A 21,103-nucleotide genomic window follows, 5' to 3' on the forward strand; every position below is an offset into this window, starting at 1 on the left:
CATAAAGTGAACTTGCCACTTTTTCAGCTAGTGTCGTCTGAGGAAATGTAATACTAGATGTAATCGGACCACATGGTCGAGCATTTTTAATGAACATGAGATGGCTGAATTTACTGAATTATCTCAACCCACATTGTTCTGATACTATTAATTTGCCTTAAATCAGCTGAAGCAATGCAATGCACAGCAGCTATGTTTGGTGTATAGCATTCTGGTCATTAATAGTTCATTATACTTTTTAATGCAGACTACCTGTTAGTTTACTTATTGTAAACACAGTCCTAGACTAACAACTCATAGTTCTCTGTGCTGCTGCTGAATAATCTACTATGGTGATATTCACAGGTATAAGAACAATAAAATAAGATAAATTAAAATAAAATAAAAATTAATTCAGAAATGTATGATGTAGTAGGAATTTTATGAAACTTTTAGAAGTTTTAGGCACATTGAAAAAGTATCCTGTAGGTGAGTTTTATACCCCCCAGAGAAGACATATGAGTTGATAGCATTTTATTTTTTAAAGTAGATTATAGAACAACAACTAGAAGATTAAAATCCCTTAAGCAGTGCTGAAAGGAAATCTGAGACAGAATAGCCTAGAAAGTTTCTCCATAGACAATGGCAATGACATTGCGTTGCAGTGTGCCATAGTAGAGAGAATGCTTTTAATACAAATTTCTTTTGTATTACTTTTTACTTTTCCTATCAAGGAACATTTGCCCAGTGTTTTGGTTTCAGTGATTTCATGGGATCTTATAGTTTGTGCCACCTGATGATATGGTACACAATGGTTAGTATTGCCCTTAAGGGCAATATTAGTATAAAGGTTATTGTGAAGACAATTAATGCCTGTCACATTCTTTGTGTGCATGTGTGTACGTGTGTTTGTGTGTGTAATGATAAAAAGGTTGATGACAAAGTTCTTTTAGCTCTCATTGCTTAAAGCTGGAAGGCATGACAAAGTGTAGTACAAACACGACACAGTGCATACTTAAATATTCTGCCAGATACATATTCATTGTGAGAGATTTGAAAATGAAGCTCCAAAATACTTCTTTAAAAATTCAGAAAAGGAATTGTCAGTAGTGAAATTATGAATTAATTCTACACTTGTCTGCTTATATTTTCATCAGCATTCTAAAAACTCAAGAAGTGGGCAGGAGAAAGATGTTGCTTGAGATGCATGAGCTGTAATAAGCTGTTACAGGACAACAGGAACTGCAGCCTGTAGAAAAGGAAAAATTCATAACGTCACCTACAGTCCTAGTGAATGCCAAGTGATAAAATGCAAGGAATGAGTAAAATTCTGTTTATATAATCTTGCATTTAAAAAGATAAACAAACTAAAAATCATTTTCTCTTTGATGCTTCAGAACTCAAAGGTTGCCATACTCATAATGCTTTTAAATTTTAAGGGATGGCTTTTACTCAAAATGAAAATCAGCTTGTTTCTTGGGAAAGAAGGAATAAGCTCTGTTATAAATAGTGTTTGCTATGTATTTGCAAAAAGAAAAAAACAAATAGCCCCCTGATTTATTAAAACCAGAATATACTTTTTCTTTTCCTATCTTTTTAAAAGGTACTGAACGTACTCAATAGTTCTGACAGGTTATTTCTCTCACTGGTGTTATAAAGGCTGCACGCTTGATTAGGGGTGATGCATCATATTTCTCTGCTTCACTAAAGCTCCTGATACTAACAGGATGCAGGAACATGTTTCTGCAAAATACTGAGATGAGGAGCTGAAGGCCTTCAGTTTACGTCATCTTTCAGATTATTAGATCTGAATGACACTATTGTAATATTTTTGGCTTAATAATATCTGTTAGATTTACGCTTGCCTGGAGATTCTTACTCAAATCCTTGACTTAACTTCCCTAATAACACAGAGAAGAATACATTGCTTTTTATATACGTGACACAAGGTACAAGGACTATGTATAAGAAATTAACTTGATGGTTAATGTTATAATTAATTTGAGTTTTCAAGAAATAAAAGATGTGAAGAACGCTGCTTTTTAGAGTGTTGTTACTTTTGAAATACTACTTCGTGATAATGGCAATTCAGAACTCAATGTTATGAAAGTCTCCCAAATAGTGCGTTTAGAATATTTTAGAGTCTAAATGATTCAAAAGTACTGCTTATAATAAGAATGAAAGGAATTTATGTTTCAGCAGCATTTAACTGCTAAACCTGTGACTGTGGGTAAGGATTTCATGAAGTAGTAATATTTAATTGTACTGATTATAAGTGGATAAACTTTCTGGATGGTAAATAAATAAATATTTAACAGCTTGTGACTAATATTAATCTCAAATAATGGTTAGCTAGTAAAACTATCAAATTTATATAAATGTTTTAAAAATTAAATCTTTAAAATTCAGTGTAATTTTTAGGTTTTTATATGTCTACCACTGTAGATTAAACAAAAGGTTTATTGTCATATCACATGTGAACTGGAGATAGTATCTTACACTTATTATACTCCATTTGCAGCAAAGATGCTTTGGAATTAATCTCCAATTTCTGCAATTTTTACTATAATTGGCTTTTATTAATGCTAATGATCAGAAAATGGAATTGGTAAGAAAGAGCATATTTTGGTTTTCTTCACTCAAGCAATGTCACAGCTGGAGGGGCGATCTGTTGCATAATGCTACAGCAAATTGTTTCAATAGGATGTTTCCAGCAGAGCACTGAGTAATGTAAAAGTTTAGGTTCTTGTTTAATTGTACCATTTAATGACCATTTTCAAGTGTCAACTGTTCCTTTTGTTTAAAACTGTTAATTCAGAATGAACTAACAGAGGAGGAAATTTTAACTCATAATATGAAAATTCCCATTTGTAAGAAAATGAGTGAGTTAATTTTGGAAATTCGTCTAGTACAATAAGATTGAGTCAACTGGTTTATTAGATTTATGAAACCTTTTTTAGTCATCTTTCAGATTGGAGGAGATGCAACAAGAATCTTCACTGCTTAGAAGTGTCCATTAAAGACTACCAGATTTTTTTGTATCAACTCATTGAAGTTTTTGTTTTATGACTTGCAGGTAGTGTTGTATCCAACATCCAATAGCCCAAAGTCACCTGATCTGCATAAAATGATAGTTCCCAAAAACAGCCAGGACAGTGACTTGAAAATTAAACTGGCGGTGAGAATGGATAAACCACCTCACATGAAGCACTGTGGGTAAGTGTCCATTTTTGGGCTGTCTGTATTTATTATTTTGCTTCATTGTGCCTGTGTTTAAGCATACGTAGCTAAAAACATAAAGTTTGTAAAATATTATAGATGTGTACAACAGTTCCTATAGTATGCCATTGTATTATATCCTCATTTTATACATAAATTTTGGAATAGTCAGGAAAAACATTCATTTCAGGTGTTCAGTGATGTGTAAAGACATGATGAGCTAACTCTGAAATGCAGAACTAAGAGTACAGTGTCATTTAGAAACTGGGTTTGAATATTACAATTTATAGCACTTTGGGAAAAAAAGTTGATATTTAGGAGAAACATATTTTTCCATTAAAATAGGAACGTGATGGTACTTGCAACAGTGTCTCCCCTTTTCTTTCTCTGTCTGCTGTATGGTATTTCTCTTGAAAGGAGTTTATGTACGAATACCAGTTTAAGGATGTTTTTTCTGCCCAACACTGAAACTATATAGCATAGATTATTCATAAAGACAGCTCCCCTAGACAACTGCCACCGCTATTCCTCATCCCGACTGCAAAACCAGGTAGTGTTGCCGACAGTAAGCAAGGCTGTATCTCTTGTTATAAAGCAATTACCAGGGCTGTTTTCCAGCCTTTTAACTTCTTCTGAATTAAGTAGAAGTACATTTCAAAAAAAGAGGACTATTCAACATGTTAATGTAGAATTAATGTAGTGGCCATACTATTTAGATTTCTTTTTAATCTCCTCCAGTTAATATTCTGCTTATTGTATACAGACAGCAATTGCCAAAATTTCCTATATTCAATATTTAAAAAAAAACAAACTTACTTAAGTTTTGGCAAAGCTGTAATTGGTTGGGCTGAAATTTCCCAGGTATCAAGCTCAGACCTAGTTTTGGTTTTGGGAAACTTAGACACAAATGATCAGGACTGCAACAATGAGACTTGCTGGCTGGAGACCTGTGGCTGGTGACCAGGAGCTGGGAGGAAAAAGAGGGAAACCAGTCGTGAAGCCAGTGGGAGAACTGGAGCTACTGTGCTTGGAGACTGGGACTGAAATGAGAAGACTTAGAAGTAGGGCTGCAAATACATGAATAATGGAAATGGGATAATGTGGCAGGAGAGAGCAGGAAGACTGGGCTGACATGAGTAAGTTGGAGTGGAGAGGACCTAGGGAGGAGAGAAGAGTGCTTGTCTGTACTAAAGAATGATGCTCTCCTGTCAGTCCCCACCCCACGCCACATTCATTTGCACTCACCAAACACCTCTGAAATGGTTTTGTAATTGTGGCATATCCTTGTCTAGATTCAGTCCACTAGCATGGTTTCAGTCTCTTGCTGCTGGAAGGTATTCAGACAGTTGAAGTAGTGAATGCTGCAGGGGTGGCATGGTGCTGCCTGTGTTCTTCAATGGTTTGTCCAAAGGCAGCCATGGGGACGGAATGACTTGAACAACATCAGTGATGAGTAATACACAACAGATGCATCTAACTTGCACGTGACGTGGTTTGGTTGCATATTCCACACTACATTTACATCAGGGACGTTGTGCTCCCATGCACCTATCCCAACAGGTGACCAGAAGTCACCATTTTTGATCAGGTCACTGCTAATGTTGGGGTCGTGCTGTCTGCAACCCCAATTAGGGTATAACATGCAACTTATTTTGACCTGGGTCCAGGCATCAATGCTTCCTCCCGTCATGCTCCTGGGTTTCCCCAGAGGCTTTCTTGGCTGGGAGCTGTTCTTCTGGGGTCTTCAGAGGGTCTTCCTAACCCCCAGTTTGCTTTTCCATGCTGGTTTATATCACTAGTCTTCTTGTCTGAGCATTAAATGGATTGCCCAATCAAATATTACTTTCAGTAATTTAATTCAATCGTTATTCCTTTCATCTGCTGCTGCTGGTTACTTCCTCACGTTGATTTTGAATCCTCATCTCCTGGCACAGTTGTTTACTTCTTCATTTCACTTCAGGGTCATTGCTGTCACTATTCTCCAGGCAAATATTGTTCTTCCCACCAAAAATGTTCAAGGTCAGTCATCATTTCCCTTTCTTTATAGCCATTACCTATAATGATTATTACCTACACATTTGTCTAGAAAAGTTAGAGCACCGAGGGAGGGCTGTATGGACTCCTCCACCATAAATATATGTGAAATGAAATAAAAGGTTAATAATTCCTCCCATAACCTTTGAAAAGGTTGATGAAATACTGTACGATGGCACTGGGCTTGCAGTGAGAGGAAGGAAGAGAGTGTTTGTTTGGAGGGAAAAAAACACCTGCTAGAAGAATTATTAATGTGTACAGTCAGGAACCATTAATGTCATGAAAAGCCATCATCTAGACACTCTCTGCAGCCTTCTCTTGACTTCCTGGGGGAGTGTAAGTATTAAGTGGTCATCTGCTATTTTTTCAAGAGGGATTCCCACCTGCTTCAACACACAGATTAAAGCTATTCTGGTTCTGAACTGATACTGTGTTATCAGAGAAATCCTCATTTGTGAATAGGCTGGAAACACACGGTGGATGATGGACAATATTGTGGGAAGGCAAGAGAATATTTTACAGTTAAGGTAGTTGAGGGATGCCTGGAAGAACTGGCTTTTTTCCCTGATTGTGCTACACAGGACCTGCCTGTAAGAGACTGAAACGTTTTCACCTATAGTAACTGGTGGTATATGTTTCCTGTGCCATATGATAAACTGGAATCTGATTTTATAGAGGTGCCCAACACTCACAGCTACTAGCTGAAATCAGTGGAAACTGGGCTGTAAATATACATTGTGCTGTTAGAGTCCAAATATCTTAAAACTTAGATCTTCATCTTAATATCTGAAGCCTAAAGTTTTTAGTACTTCAGTTCTCCTGTTATGACCTGCGAATAATAGCACCTCCCAGTGTCGTAGACATATGGAGCTAAATCTTTGGAAGGAACTGGTAGAAATGGTTCCTGCAGACCTCACGAGCTGGGGGAAGTGGGTTATGGTCACTTCTCTAACACATGGCCAAAGGCTTATGCTCTGCTGGGCAGTGTCATTGCAGTGCCAGGCTCTGCAGCTCCCTGGTGAACCTGCACGAGGTAGAAAAGCAAATAACCTGATTCTCTCTGTAGAGCAGTGTTTGCGTAACATGCAATGAAACAGGCCATAGGAGAAACTAAAGTGTTGAAGTGCTGGAAGGCAGCTGCTGCTATCCTGAATAGTGACAAGGGCTGGAAGGTTTTTGTTTAGCTTATTTTATTTTACTGTGTTTTGTTTTGTTTTGTTTTGTTTTACTTCTAGTACGTGGTCAGATATTCAAGCACAGTGTCATAGAGTACACAAAAAAAATAGGGAAATAAAAGGATGAAAGAATGTGATCATCCTTGCTGCTGCAATTTCGTCATGTTAGCGAGCTGAATTTTACAACCTTAATAACAAACTTCTAAAGTAGTTAGTGTGATTACCCCAGTTAAGTTCTAATTTTTCAGTTTATTTTTCAGAAACATCTCATACTTTATCTTTGTCCAGTCTTTGAACTAGACAACTTACATTTTTTGTGTCCGAGTTAACAAGCTAGCATACAAGATTCATATTTGTCTCATAGGAGAAAAAAGCAATCTGTTGGCATTAGATAATGCCTTTCAGCTGAGAATCTCAAAATTTATTCAAAGTTGAATTAAAATTTTACCCCACAGCCAATTGCAGCAAGAGGGGTTTTATTAGATAAATGCTCTATCATGATTAAAAAAAAAAGTAATGGTAATAAGAGACCATTTTTTCAGATATGGGAGCTACGCTTAAATATTTCAAGTTTCTGCAGGGTCAGCAAAACCCATAGGCCCAAACTAATTCTGGGTTTACAGTTACTCCTTCAGAAAAGTTTCTCCTATTTAAGACTGACTTTACTTATTGACACAGGGAATATGCTGAAAGTCTTCAAAACCTGTCTCACATTTATGCTTCAAGAATATTCCGTTTTACGAATTATACTGTCTTGTAATTAAACTGAGATTTTTAATTCACAAATAGTATTCTGGACTGCAGCACCTTCAGATCATGTTCCCTCTTTGAGTTTCTACAGTCATAACAAATAATTATATTTCAAATAAAATTATAAATTTGGTATTTTTTTCATTATAAATTGTAACCTTTCTAACAGCAAGAAATAAAAATCCTTATGACTCATCAAGGAAACACTCCGTGATTTTTCTATGCATTCTGTTATATGCTTAAGAATAAGGAATATTCATGTACATCTTACAGCAAATATAATCCTATTATTTATTTTAGATTTTTTTTTTTATTCTTGCATGAAAGGCTCTCAAAATATGAAACAACCCAAAGGATATATAACCACCCTCTTCTATTTAAACCCTGTCAATAGATTACAAGGGGAAGCATGCACAGCTAGAAATTCTGAGTAACGACAAGGTAAATGTCACTCATTAATAGGGACTTGTAGAAGAGTTCTGATTATTGGCAATTCATGATACTTCAGATTCCCTTCTTATAATTTGTAATGTATTTGTTTTCTCCTCATAGAATGTGGTAACCTTTTCCTTGTGTAAAATGCAGAGCACATACAAGATATTTTTTTAATCTTCTTTATTAAGGTAGTAAAGCCAACATCCATACAGAAGGAGGTTTTTTTAACATTTCTATTAATTTCTTCTGTTGCAGTCTTGAATCTAAAACAAATCATCAGAGGAAATAAGCAAAATTTGACCTAAAAAATTCCTGTATAAAATGCTAAAAGCCTGTTTATTTCTGTCGAGTTAGAATAGCAGTGTTAGGGAGGTACTTTTGCTTCAGGAAGGCTCACTTGGCTCTCCTTAACTCATAATTAAATTAGGGTTGAAAACCCAAGCAGGACAGGTTAATCCGCTCAATATATGTGGGTAAATACCTTTTCTAATGCATGGGGTTTTTTTAATGTGCTTTTGTACATCCGCATGCATTTAAAGCATGCATTATTTTTAAAAGTAGATTTTGTGTCAGTTAAGTTGTCTGTTAGCATAGCCTAGTGGTTACTAAAGGGTATTATTCTATTGCTTCCAACCTAGAAATAAAAAAAGGAATACTGAGATTTCTTCAAATAGCTTGCTTTAAAAGGATTAGTAATGCTTAATGGTCATACAAAAAAAGAGGAAAATAAATAATAACATAAAATGAAATTCTTACAGATTGAACAGCCTGAACAGGACAATATTACAAAGTAGTATTATTTGGGTTTGACTTCCGAAGTAAAACATTTCAGCATAGCTCTTGTCCAGAACTTTTTCCAAGATTTGAAAGGCAAAATTCATTCTTACAGGTTTTGTTCTGCTTTCTGCTATGACATGTTGCGTATAGGAATGCTGTACCTTCAATTTCTTAAACTTTTGTGTTTGGAATATCAGTTCTACAAGCTCTTGAGTATGTACATGCCCAGTTTTTCTCCCTGTCTCTCATCTGTAAAGCAATTATTTTGGCAACTTTTTCGAACTTGTGCTCTCTGAAATTGTAAGGAATCTGCGTGAAATCATTTTTCTCTCACAACTTCTTTTCTATTATTATTATTATTATTTTATGGGTGTATTTTCAGAATATAAAGATCACCATGAATTTGCGAACCTTTTAAAATTTTTTATCTTGTGCACTTGGAATTGACTGAAATGTTCTTAGGAGAGCATTTGTAAACAAGAAATAGAGCTACTGGTTCCTGTGTGTGACTGAAGTATTACATTTCTCCTGCTGCTGCTGTAGTTCTAGAGCTAAAGGAAATCTGTGAGACAAATGCCCTGATTAGCAGTCTTCCAAGATGCAGAATTAGAAGATAAGTAATTTCCCCTCTCATTTTTATGACACTTGTCACCCATTGATAAAAGAGTTCATTGGAGAGGAAGGTGACTGTAATTATCTCTGTTTTACAGATGAGTGAAATGAAGCACAGGAATGAACAGAGATCACCCAAGGTCAGGCAATTCAGTGGCTGAGCTGCGGATAGCACTGGGGTCTGCTGGCCTCTCAGTGGGTAGGGCTGTAGTGTGTGACTGTCACCTGGATAAACCGTTGTCATAGCTACTGGTGAGCTCATAAGTCAGCTAAGAAGAGCCACGGGGACACTGAAGTTAGCCAGAACAATGGTGGTGCCAGCTCTTACGTGCTGCTTGTCCGTGGTCACCTAGCAAACACGGGCAGGAGGAGAAACAGAATTAGCTTTATAACTTCAAGATGTGTAATCTGAAGGCTGATCTGAAGATGAGATCTGCTCCCAGTATGGTTATTTCAGAGAAATGTGCAAGGTGACCACATTGAAATGACTGTTTCAATTCTGGGTTACTTTTATAGATAAACTAAGATGCCAGGAATAAAATCACACTTCTCTTAGCAAGTGCTGCATGCTCCCTGTCACAGATAGGCCTTTGTGTTGCATATAACAAATTTGAAACTGGTTTCAGACCTTTCTCTGAGCCAAAACACGTAGATATGTCAGAATAATTCTAAATCATTTGTTTTAACAACACAAAAAAGACAAAATAGAAACAAAATTTTGGCTAAGCTAAAATGTCAAGTTTAGTTTCTCTTAGAACGAGTAGGTATATAGTTGCTTCAAAGTGAAGAAAAGCGTTAGAAACCTGTATGTATCCAAGATCTTAGAAAATCCTTACTAATACTTGTTATGATGTGGTAATATGTAGCATAGACTTCTTCAATTAGTATTATTTTCCATGAGATAAAAATAATAACTTTCTACATTACTTTTCAACAGTTACTGAAAATACTTTAGTGAAGTAGTGAAGACAGTAACATTTTTCTCTTACGAAAGGGAGAAGGATCTGAGAGATTCCTGTTGCTTTTTTTCATTTCTTATCAACACAACGTAATTGCCTGAACCAAATGTTAAGATAAGTAGATACTTATCTAACTATAGTATTTCTTCATCTACATGCATAACTCTTCTGTATCTCTTTATAACATTTGATTTGCCTTTCCAAGTTTGTGCGCAGCACATGTAGTTGTAACCATAAAGTCAGTATATTAGCACCATCTAGCTTTCTGTTTGTTGCTATTGCACTTTTTCTTCCAGTTTAAAAAAGGGTAGCAGAGCACTAACTTCAGCTGCTGCTTCAAAGAGCAAGGTTCTCGCTGTCCTTTGGTAGAAGGCTTGTTTTTCAGTTTGTGAATGTCAAGACTGGGAAGCGTAAGGAAAGTCAAATGGAAGAAACTGTTGAGTTTGTTTGAATTTTGAAAACTTTACAGAACACCAGATAGTTTAGAATCCTTTTCTCATCATTTAGTCATATAGCCTCATTATAGCAGCCCAAAAATTTAGGTATGTCAGAGTTCTCTGAGTTTTCTCAAAGCCAGGAGGTAATGAGGAATACCTTGACAGGTTGGTTTATCAATGCTAAGACATTGGCTATGGAAAAAGAAGGAAAGGTGCACTGCAGTTGGTAAAGTAAACTTTTCTCTATATATACTGCATTCAGAAGAAGTACAGATTATCTACTAAATTAAAATAAATGCCTAATCATTAGACAACAAAGCTTTGGAAAGGTGAATTACCAGAACAAGAGGTGGACTTCAGTCATGTCATCTTTTTTCTTCTGCCTAATTCACAGTTTCTCAAATCTAAATTCAGGTCAGGGATAAACTATGCGAAGCTGCCTAAGCGATTTTTAAAAGCTAAGCCTCCTTTCATTTTAAATGAAACTCAGGTACTTTGATAGATAGTAAGATAATTTTGCTATAGGTAACCATGCAGTTAGGAGAAATGTCTTCACTTCTACAGATATTTCTTGGTTTTCTTACTAGTTATAAATATTGATCTTTATAGATAAAATAGTGTCTATGTATTTACTCTTATGAAGATGAATGAAATTAAATAGATATTTTGTATGAAATAAGTGTCACTTCAGTTAATTCCTGTGAGGATTTTTTGTTTGCACTGGTGGTAGTTTAGGGTTCGTGATGTCCTTTGACACATATAGCTTGTTCTATTTGGCAGCAGACACGCTTTGATTTGTATTTTTAACATCTGCAGTTTTGTTCAAAGCATTTTCTTATCTTATCATAAGAACAGTAGAGTTGTAAGAAATACGGGTGGAGTATATCAGTGCTCTTTATAATTTCTATTACAGTTACCCCTAATTAGCCTCACATATATTTAGGAGGTAAATCTTTCTACAAATACCTGACAGAGATTGGCCACTGCCATTTGCAACATCAGGCCTTCCAGCCTTTTGAGATGACCTGTAATCCATATACAAGTGGGAGGTTTATTAAACCACCTTTGTGCATTGATGAAAAGATAATCCTCTGCCACTCATTCCTCATGTGTGGGTAAAGGGTGCCTGCCGTGAAGGAAAGCCTCGGTCTTCACCTGAGTCTTGATTCACTAACCATATAACCAAAATGCTCCTATTTCCTGAGGCTGTCTCAGTTGTTACCGTGTGAAATCTTTTATAACATGTTGAAACACTGTGGGAGGCAGCAGTCTGCTGCAAGAGGATCCCATTGCAGGAAGCAAGTGTGTATTCAAGTCAGCTGGGTCTAAGTAAAACTTAGTCACTCCCTCTAGCTATGATTTTATACTGTGCAGAGCTTTTCTAGTCTCTCCTGTAACTGGCAAATGGGCAGTGTTTGCTGAGTGTAGCTGGCCTCAAAATTAGTGCCCAAGTTGTCCTTAGAAAATTCTCATCTACCCATGTAGAGCAACTCTTTTCCAAAGAGTTCCTTATAAGCTAATGGGGATGTCAGTAATACCGCGGATGAAAAAAAGCAGGCATCTCTAAAGGGAATTCTCTCGTAAAGAAACTTTATTTATGAAGCAAAAGTGAGTTAGACGTTTCTTTTTAATCTAACAAAGTATTTCAGATATGGCCATTTGAGGAGGTCATGGGACTTGGCAGCAGAGAGAGAGAGAGATTATTCTTGGCCAGCTCTCCACCCTAACCAAAAACTGACAATGTGATGCCAGCACCTGCACTGCAGAACTTGGGGTTACCAACATGATCACAACACTTTTGAATTAGAGTTGGCTCATGCTCAGACTCAAAGCATGAACAATGTGACCTCATATTTGCTTGCCATGTACAGAGGACCTTTGAGACACTGGGAGAAAGATTTCATTATAGTCTCTGACAGGAAGGCATAAAGAAGTATCAGTGTCAGTTAAGTTTCATTGGCTTCGAAGACAGAAGAGGTATGAAATGCAAAGCTTCATTTTCATATTCAACCTAGACCTAGCATGACAATCCAAAGTCTTAGGATTGATCAAGACAAGCACAGTAGCTGTAAGTAATTCTGCAGTGCTGAAGCAAACTGTATTAATGCCAGTGCTTTACTCAACACCACTTACGGAAGGTGTGTTGTGTAGCTAATGAAATAGGCTTTGGTTGAATTTCAAACACAGTTGACTGTTGAACAAAAAAGGGGTTTCAGTAAAAAATGTGAGCAGCAACAGGAGTATACAGCGCAGCAAATACCCCTGCATATTCAGGAATGTCTGCTCTTCTCTTTACATCAAGGTATGCCAAAATGTCATCTAACATCCAGCACCACATATTTATATGTGTAGAGCATATTTTCTCTACTCAGTGAATGATCCTGCAGAAGGGGATATGTTCGAAACTACTATGAAAAGTATCCTGGTTGCAGACTTCTTCAGAATACTTCATGAAATGTAGTCATTGCTGAATACCTTGAACTGCAAAGGACTGGCATTGCTGATCTGTAACTTAACTACTCTTCCTGCTGCATGAAGTTACATGATTCTTTTGAAACCACAAAAGCTTTTTACTAAAAGTTAGGAAGAGGAGGTTATTTTTCTTTTCAAAAGTAACTCTCAGACAGTGAGTATCCCTTTCTGCAAGACAAGACTCAAAAATACCAGCGCAGAGTAAACCCAAGTGTTTCAAGAACTTCTGACACATGAATGAGACTACTAAGAAACAAACACAAAATTTGAAAACTAAAACAGTGACTTTACAGCAGAAATATTGGTCAAATTTTCGCCCATAATTAATAAACATTTTTAAATTTGGGTCCAATAGCAATGGTGTATATTTTTCGTTTAGTCAGAGGGTCAAAAGTGTCATTCATGAAGCTGTAATTATTTTATATTTCTTGCTAAATTCTGACAAACCTGTCCTCATTTTTATATGCATAAGGTAACATGTGCTTGTATATACTAAGGTAAAAATTTCCTGTGTACGTTATAAGCAGCATCATAGAATGGCTTGATTTTTAATTCACTTTTAGTGATGTATGGATTCCTTAGTATTATTATTCCAAGGTGTCTCATAGCAGTATTTTCTGTTATGCTAGTTTAAATTGTGCTAAACGGTAGTATTTCATTGTGCTAAATGAATGCTAGCATTTTGCCATGGTGAAAAGTGCTGATGTGTTAACAGTCTTCATTTAAATGATTTTAATATTATACACTTTTGCAAAATTGATTGACTGTAATCAGTTACGTTTTAAAAACGAAAATTGAACTTCATGAAAAATGACACATTAAAATTACATTAATGATTAATTGGATAATGATGATGGGTTAATGCAAAATTACTATGGAAGGAAGAAGCAAAAGTGTTTATCCTGCTGCTAGATCCTTGGAGAACAGATTATAGCTATGAGCCTGATTTTCAGTGTTTCCCACAGTAATTGCTTCTGAGGCAGCATGGGGAATCTTGAAGACCTTAATGATATGCCACTGCCACTTTAATTGCTAAGAGAAGCCAAGAGAATCCTAATTGCCAAGAGAAGCATTACTAATTAAGGTTTCATTCTTCATTCATTCCATAGTAATTAATCTGAAATATTTGTAAAAGCTGAGATATAAATTTAGATCCAAATTCACTTAGCTTAACCACAACAGACTTTATGTGAAAAAGATCTATGGGTTAAGCAAGGTTAATAGTCAGAAAACTTAAAATACAATTTTTTTCTTAAAAACATTTTGCTTTGTTTTTACTCATAACTTTTTCAAACATAAAGTGAAAGAATTGAGAATAGATTTAAGAATCTATTCTCATGAATATGTAATTTATATTTAAATCGTGATTCTACTCTCACATTAAAAAAATCATTAGAACTGTTTATATAGGGTGTTCCTTTTTCTTATATTTCACTGAAAAGCTACATGCTTCTGAAAATATTAAGATGGGTTTTCTTCAGCTCTGTGATGAGCAAAATGATGCAAGTTCAGTTGTATATGTATTGTCTTTAGACTATAACTTTAACAACACTTGTTCAATATCTTTCTGCCTTCCCTAGGATTGAGTATGCATAACTGCTTAGGTATGGAGCATCCTCATAATCAGTACTGCATGTGTGTCAAATTGGTTCATCTTCGCTAAAATCCTTATTCAGCCTCACAAAATAATCAATTGGAGTGAGCTGGTCCCGTTGGCACCAGTCCGTTTCCTGGGTCCTGGTTTTTGTACCTTGTTCTCTCCTCAGCATTCTTTAATGCAGTTATGTCACAGTCTCACTGGGTCCTAAACTCTTACTCTTTCGGCATGGGTTATCCCTCGTGATTTACCTTAATGCTGCCTTGCATTCAGACGTAAATGCCAATTTTTTCTTCTTATTATGTGAGGTCTTAGAACCTGTGACCAAGCATCTCAGTGACCAAATAGAACAGCTAGGTAGACTTTTCTAGTCTGTATTATCAAATTTCTGTCTGCAATTCTCAACTTTAAATCTCTCCCCATCCAAACTTCCTGGTCTTTGTGTGCATGTGTCAGGGAAAAAAGAAGTGAAAAAAACTTTGGCAACAATTTTCAGTTTATCACGTTAGAGAACAGGTCGCTTTCAGACCATAAAGATGGTGATGAGTTGTGCTGCAGCATCACTGAGGACTTGTCATCATAGTTTATGTGACTGACTCCTAATTTGTGGCTAATCCACTTGAGCAAATTTGAATGCAGCATCACTGCGTGAGAGAGACTGGTTGACTGAGTACCTTCTAGCAACAGCCACTTCTTGCAGCAGTGGGATGAGATTAAGCCCTATACCCAGATGGCAGATTGCATGTGATGATCCTACGATGGAGAGACAAGAATTAAAGGAGTAGAGCAAAGAGCAGTAACCCAGACTTGTCCAACTGAGGCACCTATGAAGGACTTTTAGCCACTGATGTCTACCAAAATTATGCTGCCCAATACAAAGAGATGGAAATCTGGAAGACCTGAACTGTGCTTGGCACGTGCCTCCTTCTTGACTACAAAGGGAGCCAAGTGTGAAGTGTGCCCAAACAGGTTTCTAAAGTGACTCAGTGGTTGCTGAGGACCTGATAATCACCTTATACGCATTTCTGGGGATTTAGTTCAGTCTCTGCCTGGTCTTGTCCTAGACTGACTGCCCTTTAGTGGCTGGAATATGTGAGGTGCACTAACTGAGCACCGCATCTGATTTCATTTCATCCATCTAGTTCACGTGCTGTGAATCAGTTCTGCAATGTGAACAAAGTGCTGCAACTGGGGACAATGGAGAGATTCTCTTCAAAAGCACACTCCTTATTCAGACTAAGTTACCAATGTGGATGCATCCTTTTTTTTTAGATACTTCATTTAAGTACCTAAAAGTAGTTGGGCAAAACTGGGCAACAGCTTCTATTGATGCCCATGTCAAGGGTTCAAGCAAGGGTTCAATCCTGAAAATACATTAAATATATACTCCTGTGAAACCTTATGTTTGTGCTTGTAAATGTTTGCTTTACTGGATTTTTAAAAAATCTAAAGAATAATATCTAAGCAGAGTCTTGCCTGTTATTGGAAACGATCAAATCACAACTTCAGAAAGCTATTAATGTGTAAAAAAGATTTTTTCTATATTTTCATTAAAAATAATGAAGCTGGTGATAGCTTAGAAGGCCAAATGATGAACTAATATTTAACTGAAAATAGACCTTAAGTTCATTAAATTGTAGGTGAGAAATTGAGAAAATCTAAAGTTTAGTGTGATTTGTAACTGGCTTTTGTTCTAAACCACTAAGTAATAACTTTGGTTTAATTTACATAAGTGTTTTTCATATACAAGATAAGAAGAAGATGGGTTTACCATTCAGTGCTATGTGGATTGAGGGTAGTATTAAAAAAATAAATGTTGTTATGTTGGAGCAAAATATGTGTTTTATTAGGTCCTCAAATGGAGATCATGATCTGAGCAGTTTAGTCACTACATATACATGAAGTGAAATATAGGCGGATCATTTTTTTTCCTATGCATCATTTGTCTTACTAAAATGAGAGCATAGAGTAGGCCGCTTATTTTTACTACAATAAATGATGAACAGTTAAAAATTTTTTATCATATCAGAGGTGTTCTAAAATTTGCAGTCATAAATTCATAGTAGTGGGAGCTTCCCAGTAACTCTACTCTGTAATTGAGGAGACTCTGGTCTGACTGGAACATTCAGGTTGGCTTCTTTAGCTTAAATTTCTTTATGCTATTGTTACCAGTTCCCATAGCTTTGGAAAAGTATCATTCAGAACAACATCTGACTTTTACTCTTAGTTTTGCTTAAAACTTGAGAAAAAAATTACTACTCTGTAAATGCACCCCAAATATTGCTGACGGTATCTTTAGAATGAAATCTCACACAAGTATCCCTGCTTCATAACCTATTCCAAAACTATATACAGTAGAATATATATATTTGTTTTGTATTATATTTGTATTTATTTTGTATTATAATTTTTAACTTTTTTGCCATCTAAGTTTCTTTTGAAAGTTGTCTGGAAACTTCCCGTATATGCATGAGGCTGTAGTAATGAAGATGTAACTGATTGTGATATTCATAACATTATTACTGTACATAGTCACCTAAGTAATATTCCTATTTTCCCAGACTGCAGGACCAAACATCATTGAAATAACTGGTTTACATTTTGTTTATATTGCTTTATTCTACTACAAATCAGCATAGCACACATTATCATGCAGGTGCAAGATGCAGTTTATTTATTAGCCTTTCTTGTCAGGTGATTTGACTTGTTTCTTGGTACCATACACTAATCTGTGACATAGAATTTAAGAAGGAGTTATTTCCACCTGACATACATTGACATTGCATATGGTCTGGCATGGCCTGGCATTATTTCTATACAGAGAGTGCCAGGACTATTAGCTGCAAGGATGGGGGCATGCCACCTGCCTGTTGTGTCCTTCTGTCACTTGTGCTGTCCATCTGTTACTTGTAGGAAGGTAAAATTGACCTAATTTTTGTCTTTTGGAACATAAACCCTTACAAAATCAAAGGCACTTACAACAGCAAAATTAATTTTAAATGCTAACTGTACATAACCAGTCTAATCCTCTGTATGTGCCAGAATGCTGGCTCAGTTTGATACTGTAGGGTCAGTTGTGCTATACTGTGTCTGAGGATGGATTCCACTTCATAATACACTATTCTGTATGGGCAAAAATAATTTTAACACAATACTGGATGTAAAGGCAGAGGTAACTTTTTATAAATTCAATTTAGTAGGTTTTTTCCCTCCACAGTAGTATAATTTCAACGATTACAGTATTGCATTTAATTTTGACATAGTAACCGAGTCCCCATGGCCCTGCACTACTGTTGTTTTGCCCAAATAATATGTTCATCACAGCCAGCTCCCTTTAAATAGTCCACGCCCTGTTAAATATCAACACAATTGTGTTGGCAGTTCCATACTGTACCATTTTGTCAGGGTCCTCGAGTACATCTCACATCCCCAAATAAGCAACGTGACGGCATCACCTTGGTAGGCTGGTAGTTTCTGCGATGTCATTGGTGTAGCAGTGCTTTCATACAGAGTTCTGCACAATTAGCTTACTCTGTCTTTTTATTTAAATAAATTACATATTTAATATTTAAATAAGTGACATATTTATTTAAATGAATGAAGAGTTCAGCCTGCACTACACATAATCTTTTTAGCGTGTTTACTGTCACAAACCTATTTTAATTTATTCCCATCCTAAATTAACTTTGTGTCTGTTCAACGATGTAGTATTGCTTTGTCTTTTTGTAATGTGTGGGATTTTTTTTTCACTTTCTGCATAAATGATAAAAAAGATCAGGTAGGTGAAAAATGCATATGAAATGGTATGTCAAATCCTGTGCGTGGTTTGCCTTTGGAGCAAGAGACAGAAAAGACCTGTTCGATTATCTTTCATGGAGTAAACCAGGGACAAATTGGCAGGGGAAGTGTGGTAGGTGTAGGTTTGAGTTTCACTGCTAAGTCTCCATCGGGGTCAGAACAAATTGCCTTGCTTTACCAGATGGAGAGGTCCTCTGATAACGTTAGAAGATTCCCAGCCCAAAACTGCCATCTGCTTTTCTTCAAAGTTTATTCCAAAGATGAAAAGCTATATGGTTCTGGTGAGAGAACAGATTCTAAATATAAAACTAGTAACCCTTGCTCAGTAAATCAGTGGCTTAGAAGTTACTATTTTTATCATGTGTTCCTCCTTTTCTGATTTTGACCACTGATATTTTAATCTTATTTAAATTTTCAAATCATTTTAAGTTCAAAGTTTTAAGTGGACTGCACCATGCCAAGTGCACCACTACTGACCAGGTAGAAGAGAGTAAGAAACTTGACTCAGTTCGTAGTAGTGCTGGTGTGGAGAAGTCTACCTGAGAATGTGCTCCCCTCACAGCTGGACTCCTGACGGCCAGTCTCTTTTCTAAAACTGAATGTTTATGGCTCTCTAGCCCTTTTTCATCTGGCTGTAAGTCTTAGCTTTGAAGGGCAAGCTGAAATCTGAAGCAGGGGTCTGAGCACGTAGACTACAGAATGATTCCTTTTAGGTTAAGGGCCGTAGGCTGGGAACCAGAACCACGTTGCATGGGCATGAGATGTCATTTTAAGGATCTTTCAGCCAAGCCATTTAGAAACACATTTTGAGTAATGAATGCATTCAAAAAGATTGTTATGCAAGCGACACAGCTGGGGCTGGTATTAAATATAACAAATATTGCCAGTAGCTGAGAACATGTGCTAGACTGAGATCTCCAAAAATGTTGCTTTTCTTTCATTCACTACTTATGCCAAAAAAAAAATGCATCAGAGAGAGGAACCAACAATTTATTTAAATGCAGCTTTACCATTATTTTGTATACTGAGAAGCAATGGATCCATTTTCACACAGAAGGTGACTCTGATCCCTAGATTAGTATTGTTTGATTAAGTTAATAAAGTAATCATATGTCATGTAAAATTTTATTGCCATTATAGAATGTGAGTGTTCAATTTAATCACAAATGCTACATTCATTTTTAATTGAGCTGTATGTATTTTACTTAAGGGAAGGTTTGGGGTTTTTCCTTGCACACTCAATAAATTTTAATTGAACACCTGATTCCTGCCACTAACACATTAACATCTGGACACTATCTGTCTTTTATGCATGTAGATACACTGATTAAAACTCGGCAGAAAAGCAGATAATAGGAAAACAAAAAGACAACATTATGGAACACTTTCAGCCATAATTTTTTATTATATATTGAGAAGCATTTAATTATCTTATTTCATTTAATTAGCCCCATTACTTAGGCCAATTGTTTTTTATTGATATGGCATGTTAGGAGCTTCGCTAATTGGCACAAAATAGCACTATACTAAGTGTCTTGTCTTGTCCAAAATAATTTCTTATGGTTTTTCGCTTTCCTGAGACTTTTTCTTTAATTCACAGTCTTTTCAGTAATATATAAAATATTTTGGCAGGGAGTGGCTTGATTTAAAATTTAGCATTTCCCTTTTCATTTTTATTTGTGAGTTAAAGACAAAAAAAGTTGTAAAGAAAAAGTTTTTACTTTCTAATATTATATTTTAGAATCAGAAAGTGTCACTCTACCTTTTGTACCTTGTAGAAATTTTAGTCTTTCTTCAGAAAGAAAAGTGTATTTTTAAGCATGCTTTATCATTAAGATTTTAAGCATAATTTGTCAGCATTTACAAATTTAGTTGAGCAGAAAACCAGCAGCGTTGTGTCACTCCAGCTATTGTGCTTTAGCGGTTTTGGTATCTGTTCCATACTGATCTGTTTTAAACCAATGATTTAACAAATCTGACAACTCTAATAGAGTATAGATGAGCTCAAATTATATAAATGTTTTAGTGCATAATATTAATTTCCAGTTAAATAGTAACAGAGCTTATTAGAACAGAGACTTTATGGAAATGTAATTGATCAAAAAAGATTTTTTTTCTGCATGAGATAATGTCTTTGGATAATTGATTACACCTCTCCTTAATTTTAGATTCTTCTATTCCAAACCATTTTTGATGTTTTGCTTTAAAGACACAACGTATTTTTGACTCAATAATTCCGCAGGATGTATTTGGTGTCTCTGTACCAGAAAAAAAGATTACAATTTCACCAGTTGGCGCTTTTTCAGTTTACCAAATACTGATATTTTTGCGAATGAATTCCATGCTTTTTGAGTTGTTGGATAATCTTTACATGTGTTCAACTGTGTTGGCACTTCAACGGATGAAGTAACTTGTCATTATGCAATGAATGTTCTCCCGCTAATTTGAGAATAGATGTATTATTAATATGTATGATTCTGTGCTCCCATATGTACATGATTTGTGGAATAATAAGACATTCTACTTATTTAAAATATTCAATTTACAACTATTTCAAAGATAAGTTTCACAGTCCTTGCCCTGAAATTTAATTTAACCACTTTTTGTGGTTACACAGTGGCATTTTCTTTCCTCTTCAAGTCAGTCACAAACAGGTAGCGGGGATCAATTTGAACTAGATTTTCTTAGTCTGGGCCGTTGCATTATACACATCCTGACATCCACAGGAGGGCAGCATGGTTAAATCAAGGGAGAAGATGGGAATATGATTATAATGCAACTAAATGAATCTCACTTTTGATTGTTTATGTTGTCTTGTGAAAGCTTTTATAGTTGAGAGGAGTGCATATCTTCCTAGCC

General features: G+C 35.9%; 1 protein-coding gene across 1 annotated transcript in view; it reads left to right on the forward strand.

The window, feature by feature from the left end:
- LOC104080088 (calcium-dependent secretion activator 2-like) overlaps positions 1 to 21,103 on the forward strand; it is a 126,507-nt gene that overhangs the window by 63,956 nt on the left and 41,448 nt on the right. The window contains exon 8 of the mRNA XM_009582354.1: positions 3,056 to 3,195. Coding sequence (XP_009580649.1) covers positions 3,056 to 3,195 — 140 coding nt within the window. The remainder of the gene's footprint in view (positions 1 to 3,055; positions 3,196 to 21,103) is intronic.

The sequence above is a fragment of the Fulmarus glacialis genome, unplaced genomic scaffold (genome assembly GCF_000690835.1).
Source record: "Fulmarus glacialis isolate BGI_N327 unplaced genomic scaffold, ASM69083v1 scaffold4797, whole genome shotgun sequence".
In the NCBI taxonomy this organism is placed as follows: Eukaryota; Metazoa; Chordata; class Aves; order Procellariiformes; family Procellariidae; genus Fulmarus; species Fulmarus glacialis.